Source organism: Phodopus roborovskii, unplaced genomic scaffold, assembly GCF_943737965.1.
Source record: "Phodopus roborovskii unplaced genomic scaffold, PHOROB, whole genome shotgun sequence".
NCBI lineage: Eukaryota > Metazoa > Chordata > Mammalia > Rodentia > Cricetidae > Phodopus > Phodopus roborovskii.
The window spans coordinates 11,938,018-11,948,966 of record NW_026125281.1 but is presented as its reverse complement, the minus strand read 5'-3'; the positions used below and the strand labels follow the sequence as shown (position 1 = coordinate 11,948,966).

The window sequence follows — 10,949 nt, the reverse complement described above, 5'->3', positions numbered from 1 at the left end:
CTCAGCACAGATTCTGCCACACAGCTGAAAGTTTCTGGAATAAAAGTTGTCATGAAACCCCTTTGCAATCTGGCGCAACTTGCTCAGTCTCATTGTCTCTCCAGATAAGCCTGCAGCTCTGAACTGTTCTGTGTCCCAAATACACTGTGCACTCTTACATATCTGAGCTTGGATGAAGCCATTTTGTTTTTTGTTTGTTTGTTTTTTTACTTAATTTATTACATGTCGATCCCAGTTCCCTCCCTCCCTTTTACCCTCTCTGCCCCCTCACATGCACCCTAACCACCCTCCCCTCCCATCCCCCCACCCCAATTCCACATGTAGGGCAATGCCATCCAGGTGGGGTCATGTAGATCTGACAGGTCGTTTGAAGTAGGGACTAGGATTTCTCTCCTGTCTCTAGATTAAGGCAGTTATCCCTCCATGGGGGATGTGTTCACAAAGTCCTTTTGTGCACCAGGGATACATCCTGGCTCTACTGTCTGAGGTCCCTTAGGCTGCTCAGTCCTTCTGGCTGAGACCCATGTTCAGGGGGCCTTAGTCAGTCCCATGATGGCTTCCCAGCTATCAGTCTGGGGGCCTGTTAGCTCCTCCTTGTTCAGGTAAGCTGTCTGTATGTGTTTCTGCAACCTGGTCTTGTCCTCTCCCTCTGCATCTGGGTTCTAGTTCGACTCAGTGTTTATGTATGGGTGTTTGCTTCTATTTCCAACAGGTATTAGATGAGGGCTCCATGGATAAGTAAGTTGTTGATCTCACTATCCGGGAAAGGCATTTATGGTAGCCTTTCCACGGAAGCTCAAACTGTTAGTGGGCGGCAGTCTTGTGGGTCTCTAGACCTTTCTTTGGTTTCAATTTTCTCTTCAAACCAATATTGGCTTCCTCTTTTATGTTCTCTCTCTCTCTGTCTGTCTGTCTCTGTCTCTCTCTTCTGTCTTCTATTCCTACCTGGACTCAATCTTCAGGGTTGAAGAGTGCTTGCTGCTCTTGTAGAGAACTCTCGTTTGATCCCTGGACCCACAGCAGGGTCTGTAACTCGAACTCCAGGGCATTTGATGACTGAGGGCACCTGCATTCACATGTTATGCATGCACGCACACACAAACACACACATACTTCACATGATTAAAAATAAAATAAAAAACTTAAATATATATTCTTATGATTTTTAAATTTTTTTATTTAAATTAAAAACAATCTTATTTTACATACCAATCCCAGTCCCCTCTCTCCCTCCCATCTTCACATTCCCCCCACCATCTCCCCATCCCACTCCCCAGAGAGGGTGAGGACTCCCATGGGGGATCATCAAAGTCTGCTACATCATTCAGGGTAGGACCTAGGCCCTCCTCCATGTGTCTAGGCTGAGAGAGTATCCCTCCATAGGTGCTCACAGGAAAGAGATAAGGAAGCAGCTCTGAGGAACACACAGACACACACACACACACACACACACACACACACACACAACATTAAGGTTTACAGAGTGAAGAAAAGGCAAGATGCCAAAATCAAAGTCAATTTTCTTCTTTCCCAAGAGAAAAGGAGTCAAGAGATTTCAAGTTGCAGAAGAACAGGTGGAATTAATGACAAATGTAGGTACTTCCTGTTGAAATGCCTGACTTCAAAGATGAGAACATAAATACATACACACATACCAACAGACACATATATTTATGTGTATACATATACACACACAATATATATGTATGTATATATATAAACATACATATACATATATATACATATGTGTGTACATATATATACATATACATATACGTATATATGTATATATATGTGTGTGTATATATGTGTGTATATGTATATATGTGTGTGTGTGTATATATATATACACACACTTTTAGAATTGAGTTAGCTACCTTAACAGGAAAGAGCTGGGGTGATGGCCCAATCAGCAAACTGCCTGCCACACAAGTTCTACGTTCTGACCCCGGGAAGCACATACATAGTGGCACTAACATATTATCCCAGAGCTGGGGACATGGAGTCAGGACTCTTGGGACACATTGGCCAGTAAGCCTAGCCAGATCAACAAGTTTTAAGTGAAATGAGAGATGTAATTGAGAATTTCTAGAGCTGGAGAGATGGCTCAGCTGTTAAACGCTAGGCTCACACACAACCAAAAGTACTAGAGAGCTTCTAGAAAGAAGCTGTGTCTGCAGTGCCTGACTGCCTGATTAGAACCGAAGTGGTGCAGGGAGGCTGTGGTGCTGCCGGTCCAGAGCCATGCTCCGCCGACCTGTGGGTAGAACTGACATCTGTGACCGTACCCATAAAAACCGTTTGCAGTTTAACTTAGCATACTGCTAGCTTTCACCGGCCCAAAGGCTAAGAATGGCACCAGAAATTGAGTGTTGTGGCCCATTGTTTTAGCATAGTTGAGATGCCCCCATCCTGCTGTAACCATAGCAGGGAATAAGATTCAAGGTGTGGAGATCATCTATCTCTTTCCCTCCCTCCCTCCCTCTCTCCATCCCTCCCTCCCCGTCTCCTGTATACACACACACACACACACACACACACATACACGTCAAAGCTAAATGAAAAAGGAAAGAGAATTAGGATTGTGACATATTTCTCTCTGGTAGTTTTAGATATTAGAACCCAGGGGGAAGAAAGGGAATAATACTGAGGCCAGAAGACTGGGCAGAGTGTGCAGAGGCCCTGCAGTGCCTGGAGGTGACCTACGACCCCTGATACTAAAACACACACACTTGCAGAAGATGTAGGATGCTAAGGACACACACAGCATGTACTGCACTTGACCACACATGTGCAAGACAGCTTGTGCCATGCAAATAGCCAGGAAGTCTGATATAAAAGCCTTGCCCTTTGAGCTATTGACCCCGCCCATGCTCCAGCCTGCTTCTTGTCTTGGAAGTGAATCTTGCTCCAATAACATGTCTCTGCTCCCACTACCACCCACCCGTCTCTGTCCAATTTCTCACTCCAGGACAAAGGACCTAGACTTCCTCCAGAGGTACCCACTGCACCCAGATATCAGTATTTAGAGACTTTTGAAGATTCAAGAATCCAGTGTCTGATGAAAATGTCATTTACTGGATTCTGAGGAGGCCTGTCATTGGTGGTCTGCTCCCCCTGAATGCCTTGGTCTTATGGCTCAGACCACAAAAGAAGTCAAAGATAGCTTTAAGATCTAAAAAGCTTGATTTATCTGTAGATGTGTTCATCTGTGCAGGTAACCCTAACAACCAGAAGATCCCTCTGGACCTGGAGTTACAGAAAGCTGTGAACCATCCAACATGGATGCTTATTCCAAGGAACAGATTTTGAGACCTCTGTAACAATAGTACACACTCAACAACTAAGCCATCTCTCTAGCCTCAAGAAGTATTTTTAAGCATAAAGGATATACTTTATTTTTATATATAAAGCGTATATAAACATAAAACAGATTCTCACTGTTCTATGCTATTATTATCTTATTATTTTATTTCAACGATTCTTCTTTTGTCCAGTTGATACGTCTCATTGTAACTTTGTTTTGCATCTTATTACCTAGTTAATGCTCTTTTTTAAAAAATGCATTTTCCTTCCATTGTTTTTTTTTTAATAAAGCTTTTACATGTTCAATTTAATTTCACCAATTTTTTGGATTTTGGATATGTCTATGTGTATATATGAGTGTATGTACATATATGTAGATGTTTGTATGTATTTAGAATTATGTCTTCTCTGCTACAATGGTCATGTTTTTTGCATGTATACTTTTCTTTTTAGGCTTCTCTGTATTTCCTGAAATTAATACTCTCTTAAACTAGCATTTCTATGCCTTTGTGTTTTAAGTCTGCCTAAGGATGAGCCACTAGATTTCACCTTAGATTATGTTTATTATTGTAACGTTTTGCTCTGAACATCAGTCATTGCTCAGATAGGAGCCATTCATCTCTAGCTATCTTTGCCAAAACTGAGAACACTGTCCTGATATTTGCAATTAATTTCTGTCATCTTAAAGCTTTTTAGTGACACCACTGTCCAACAGAGAACATGCCATCAGCTAAAGGGACTGTTCATTAAAAGAGCAAAGTTTCCCCGCCTTCGAGCCAGCGGTAAAGATTATCTGGAAAGCACTATTTGGTTTTTGAGATGGGTTTCTCTGGTGACAGCCTTGCCTGTCCTGGATCTCGCCCTTGTAGACCAGGCTGGCCTCACTGAGATCCACCTGCCTCTGCGTTCCAAGTGCTGGGATGAAAGGCGTGCTACCTTTTCTTCTTAATTATTTTATTGATTATTTGGGAATCTTACATCATGCACCCTGATCACACCCATCTCCCAGTTGGCCCATATCCATCCCTTTTCCCCTATGACCTCCCCCCTTCAAAAAAAAAGTCCATTTTGTACTGTCCATATAGTTGTGGAACAGGCTCAGATTCCCGGTAGCCAACCTCCCAAGGAGGACGGGACTTTCTCTGCCCGTATCAGTGCCAGAAGCCATCAGCTGGGAACACCCTTGAGATGAGTGTTGTGAGTGAGAATCACCGTCGTCGCACATAGAAAAGTCTATTCATGACCGGGGGCAGGACATCCAGAGACGAAAGTGCTTTATGAAAAAAGTAATATTGGAACACCTAAGGGATACAGGACTGCAGCAAGAGGAAAAAGTCACGGAAGTGAGCTGTAAAACCTGCCTAGTTAAACCCTTCATTTTCCAAATGAATAAGGTAGAGCCTGCTGAAATTCCAAAGGAAACCAGAAGCATCCCTAACTCAGCTTGTCCATCCCTAACCCACATATGCTAGATAATGAGACAAAGGAAGTCAAGTCTGGGAAGCGGCAGGGTCTTTGTTTACACATGCAAGCCATGGGGGCTCTTCTGTAGCTCTGAGGCACCCAGAGCCCGGGAGGCTGCATATGCTCAGATGTCCAAGGACACAGTGACACCTACTTGCCACTAGGAGTTTCTTGTCCTTGCTGTCTGTCTCCCATTAGCATTCTTATTGCTTTCACCGTTCACGGTAGGCTACAAAATAATGAGTTCATCGTTAGAAACAAACCACTGTTAGCAGGAGCCAACAGCTACTGTTTGAGATATCACCATAGCTTCCACGCCATTTTTTTTTAATGTTGCTAGCACAGAACATTTAGAAGAACACTTTGCCTGGTTGAAACTTCCACTGCCAAGATTAATACATACTCACACAGGGCCTACGACTATAACGAAAACTTAAGACAAAGTTACTGAGGACCCAATTGCTAGGTCTTAAGTGAATCTACACTTCAAAAAAGTAAAGATCCCCACTCATGTTCACACACACTCACACACACACACACACACACACACACACACACACACTATTTGTTTATTTAGTTAGAGACAGCTACTGGCCTCAATCCAGAATGTTCCTGCATGCACAGACTATAAGTATACACTCCCATAACCAGTTAGGATTTCTTGCTCATTGCAATCTTGTTTTCATAAATTTAAATGTAATTAAAAATAATTACTTAGTAAGTAGGCCTAAACTTTCTATCTTACTGGATGCACCGAGTACAAATACCTCTAAAATTCTAGAACTACAGCTTTTCTTTATACATGAATCTCTCAATCTCTCATCTATGAATTAACCTCCTTCTAAAATTAACATCTCAAAGCTAACACAAATCTCATTCTCTTGGGATATGATGTTTTCTAAATTAAAAAAAAAATCATCTTATAGATGGCAATAAGATTATGGCAACTGCAGAAAAGCTTCATTGATCAGTTTTCAGAAAACAAAGAATATTAAGCCTCTCCAGACAGCAAAACAAGTTGACTGTTTTGTTGTTAAAACCCAAAGTTCCTTGTAGACAAAGGTGGTGTTTGGTAGACAGTCTAACTGCTTCTCCACAAACTACAGAACATCTACTATATGCTTTCTTGGTTTCTTTTTAAAATAATGGATTTTAGTATAGATTTCTGACTAAAACTAAAAAAAAAAAAATTTGTATATGATGAAGAAATTTTTCTAAAGTAGGGCTAGAGAGACAACGTATAGGTAAGAGCATTTGCTGTACAAGCATGAAGACCAGAATCCAAATACTCAGAACAGACCTAAAGGTCAGGGTGGCTGTTTATGTCTGTGGTCTCAGAGCTGTAGGAAGCATGCATAGGAGGGTCTTGGGAGTTTGCTGTCACCACCTGGATCCAGGTTCAGGGAGAGATACTGTCTCAGGGGAATGAGGTAGAGACCCACAGAACAAGAAACCCAGTGTCCTCCCGAGGCAGTGATCATACACATAGACATGTACACACACATGCCCCACATGCAGGCACACACACAGAGAGACAGATATACTCTCACATGCATAGTTTATACATCACACAGGATGTATAAAAATAATTTCAAAAATTCTTCATTGGAGTACTTCCAACATAAAATTATGAATCAGTAAAACTGAACCATCTGGAAATCATTTAAGTTGTTTAAGATTCCTTAGCTAATATTTTATCAAATTAGCTGGTATACTGGATTTCTTGAACAAAAATAATCAGAGAGGAAAAAAAAACAATTAAAAACCAGCTGGATCATCCTTAATAATTCCCACCATCAAAGAGAAACAAGTGATCAGATTGAGAATCGAGGGCCAACAAGATGGCTCACTGGACAAAGACACTTGCTGCCAAACCTCACAACCTGAGTTCAATTCCCAGCACCCAAAGCAAACTGACCTCTGACCTCCATGTATGGCCAATAGCGTACACATGCCCATATACCCAACAAATAAACCAGTTACTTAATTTAATATTTTAAGTAGGAAGTAAATCTAAGTTAATATGATACTAAAGATGGATGAAACTGTGTTAAGAACTAGTTTACTGACAAACCACACATCGAGAGATCGTGAGGCCTTCAACCCTCTTGTCCCTCTTTGGGGTGAGGTTGGAACAAAACCCAGAAAACCTCTCTTTACATCTGTTCCTGAGAAATTTCACAAAGCTGTCACAAAACTCCAATGGCTGGCAGCTGCTGTAATTTTTAAAAGCAGCGCATGAGAGAAAGACACCATTTGACAGGGCTTGGGTGGAGGGTTTTTGTTTTGGTTTTTTTTTTGTTGTTGTTGTTGTTTTGTTTTGTTTTGTTTTGTTTTACTGGGGGAAAGTGAATAGGAAAAGTGAGGAGGTGACCTCTGGGGACAGGAGCAGCAGAAGAGAGGAGGGGAGGGGACAGGCGGGAGGGGAGGGAAGGAAAGGGAAGAGAGAGGGATGGGAGGAGGGCCAGGGAGACAGGCAGAGAAGGAAAGAGCGGAGAGGGAGGGAGATGGAACTTAGTGAATGTGCACAGGTGGTGCTCTTAGTGGCTTGCAGCTGAGGGCGTACCCTGACAGATGCCTGAATACTAACAGCAGCTTTTTCTGCCCTGCATCTCATTTTGCCTTTCTTGAGGAAAATCCCTGAAGCTCTGGAGACAGCTAAAATGGAAAGCGTGGGGTTAGAGACAAATCTGAGGACCATTCTGACAGGATTTTTCACAGTGACTTGAAGCCCAGATGACAGGCATACAAGACCAAAAGTAACCAGAACTCTGTCATATGCAAAAACGTTTGCCTGGGCTAGATTTAGTGGAACAACAGTAGATCTCATTTATTGAGTCCTTCCTGTGCACCAGTTACTACTTAGGTTTCATATTCACCAGAGTATGAGCAGGACGGAGGTAAAATAGCCTAACAAAGTCGATGGCAGGAAACAGTAATAACCTGAGAGAGGCTATAATACCGCCTCAACTCCCCAAGCCGCCATGGCTACTGAATAAAAACTGATTGGTTTTCACCGACTGTAAGCCTTTAAAGCACATCAACACATTTTCCTTTAAACTCGTCCTGAATACGAAGAACGATGAACAGACTCCATCTTTCATGATGTTTCAGGCCTAAATAAATACCCCAGGATCAAACAGTGGTACAACCAACCAGAATCGGAGCCCAGGGCTCTGCAGCCTGCAGAGTTCAGCGCTCTGCCCAGACAGGAATGCAAGTCCTCAGCCAGCTGGGGTCCGCGGCGCTGGCACCGCCTCACACAGCCCAACTGCCAGCCCTACGTCGCAAAGCAAACAGTCTTCTATACCTGGGGGAGGGGATCGCCCCCTCTAGGAAGAGCCGATTAGCCAAACACCTTCGCACTAGCTCTACACGCAGTGTTAAGCAAGCTCCCTCGGAAGCCACCACGCCCGCCGGCAGCCCCAGGAGTTTGAGCAGCCCGCGTCCTACCCACCGCGGCCGCCCCTGCCCCGCAGCATTCTGGGAAACGTAGTCCAGCCGGGCCCAGAGCTAGCTAGTCCGTCTTCCTGCGGCCATCTCCCCACCCACCCCCGCTCACTTCCGGCTGCGAGGCCGGGTCCGCCTGTAAGCCCATCCGCTCTCCAACGCTGCCCTCTGCCGGCCTTTCCCCGGAGCCTGCCACCGGCGAGCCGCTCCGCTTCCGGGTTACCCGGAAGCGAACGCCCGTCTTCCGGATTTCGACCCGGGACGTCCACACGCGGTCGCCGGCTTGCGGGTGGGAGCCGCGGCGGCCATGGCGGGCCAGAGCGTGGAGGAGCTGCTGGCCAGGGCGGAGCAGGAGGAGGCGGAGAAGCTGCAGCGCATCACGGTGCACAAGGAGCTGGAGCTCGAGTTCGACCTGGGCAACCTGCTGGCTTCGGACCGCAACCCCCCGACGGTGCTGCGCCAGGCCGGGCCGTCGCCCGAGGCCGAGCTGCGGGCCCTGGCGCGCGACAACGCGCAGCTGCTCGTCAACCGGCTGTGGCAGCTGCCGAGCGAGCGCGTGCAGGAGGCGGTGGTGGCGCGCCTGCCCGAGCCCGCCACTCGCCTGCCCCGCGAGAAGCCGCTGCCCCGGCCGCGGCCGCTCACCCGCTGGCAGCAGTTCGCGCGCCTCAAGGGCATCCGCCCCAGGAAGAAGAGCAACCTGGTGTGGGACGAGCCGAGCGGCCAGTGGCGCCGCCGCTGGGGTTACGAGCGCGCCCGGGACGACACCAAGGACTGGCTGATCGAGGTGCCCGGCGGCGCCGACCCCATGGAAGACCAGTTCGCCAAGCGGCTTCAGGCCAAGAAGGAACGCGTGGCCAAGAACGAGCTGAACCGGCTGCGGAACCTGGCCCGGGCGCACAAGGTCCAGGTGCCCAGCACGGCCGGCCTGCACCCCACGGGGCACCAGAGGAAGGAGGAGCTGGGCCGCGCCATGCAGGTGGCCAGGGTCTCCACCGCGTCGGCGGGGCGCTTCCAGGAGCGCCTCCCCAGGGAGAAGGCGCCCCGGGGCGCCGGCAAGAAGAGGAAGTTCCAGCCCCTCTTTGGGGACTTTGCAGCCGAGAAGAAGAACCAGTTGGAGCTGCTTCGAGCCATGAGCAGCAAGAAGCCTCCGCTGGACGTGACACGGGCCACCAACAAGCAGATGAGGGAGGAGGAGCAAGAGGAGGCCGCCAAGAGGAGGAAACTGGGCCAGAAGGGCAAGAAGAGGAAGGGGGGCCGGCCCGGGCCTGCGAGCAAGAGAAAGGGCGGGCCGCCCGGCCAGGGAGAGCGGAGGAAAGGAGGCTTGGCGGGCAGGAAGCATCCCAGGCCTCCCGGCGGGGGTGCCAAGAAGGGGGGTCCGCACCAAGGTGGCAAGAGGAGGAAGTAGTATTCTCCCCGCCGGACCTGTTCGGCCAAGCTACCGCCGGCTGTGCTAAGGGTTAAGTTGTGCCCAGTGCAGGCCGCTGCCCTCGCTGAACTTGGGATTGAAGGGACAGGTTCGCCTCCCCTCGGGAGAGTCAGTGCTGGACCACGAGTTAATAATACTCTTCCCGCAACGGAGACACTGGCCGGAAGTTAAGGGTGTGTAGGAGAACGTGACCATTAGAGAAATGGTGTGGTCAGACCAGGGAGGGAAGCTAACAGCTTGCTTTCTCATCTCGACCGTGGGTCAGATTTCTGGGGTATGGTAGATGGGTTTCAACAATTTTTTTGTTGTTGTTTTCTAACAAAGCTTGTATATTTATCAAAGCAGGGAGAAAACCCAAGTCTCCCTGTGTTTTACAGGGGTTGTACAGGTTACTTAATAAAAGTATGCCAGTAACTGGTGTTGCTTTTAAATTTCATTGTCTGTACACGTTGTGTATGAAGCCAGCGACCTAGATGCCAATATAGATAGAGTGTCCTTGAAAATACACAACGTGGCTACACAGTGGCTTACAGGAAGGCTGTTTGTATTAAGGGAACTCGAAAGTTCTTTAGTGAAAATGATGTTTATTAAGGTGGTGTGTTTTGCCAAATGAACACGTTGCTTCAAATGATAAATTGGAGCCACACCAACTGGTAACTAACCTTGTTATTCTAGATACTTGCCATTTTTTTTTTTTTTTTATCGGTGTTTTTTGTTTAGCTGGCTTGGGTTTCAGTTTTTAGCCATGCTGGCCTGGAATTCACTATGGAGCCTGTGCTGACCTGGAACTTGAGGCCTTGTAGCTGTCTCCCAAGTCTGAGATTAGAAGTGAGCTGCTACACCAGCCAGAGAGTTCATGTTTATTGCTGCCCTGGGTGTTTTCCCTTTGTCAATGTCTTATTTTTATCCTAATAAAGTTATCTTTGCATAAGTGCCTCCTAAAACTTATTAGCAGCAAATCCAGGATTGAGGGAGGGCTGTTTTCTGTAAAGCCGGTGGCCACCCTGCTCTTTCGTTTGTCGGTTGATAGCAGCTTGGGGGGTTGGAGTTGGGTACATGCTTAGCATTCATTTCACCGGTAAGGTTGCTTTCAGGAGATGCACGGAAAGCTCGGGTTGTTTCATAATAGTGAAAATACTCGATTGTTTGGATGATCTAATGACGCATTGGACTTTAGTGAATTCTCCCCTTGGGGCGTGGCAGATGAGGCACTGGGGGTCCCAAGACCGTTCACAGAGAACTTTCAAAGACTTGCTTTGGGCGTTTTTGATTGCTCGGGTTTAGTTTCCTAGTGAAACACAGC

The 10,949-nt window shown here is 46.8% G+C and overlaps 1 protein-coding gene across 1 annotated transcript; it reads left to right on the top strand.

Annotated features, from left to right (window-relative positions):
- The first annotated feature begins 8,511 nt into the window (after positions 1 to 8,511).
- Positions 8,512 to 9,683, top strand: Rrs1 (ribosome biogenesis regulator 1 homolog). The gene has a single exon (XM_051197189.1). It carries the CDS (start codon positions 8,528 to 8,530, stop codon positions 9,623 to 9,625), a length of 1,098 nt encoding a protein of 365 aa, XP_051053146.1. The 5' UTR covers positions 8,512 to 8,527; the 3' UTR covers positions 9,626 to 9,683.
- Positions 9,684 to 10,949: the final 1,266 nt, after the last annotated feature.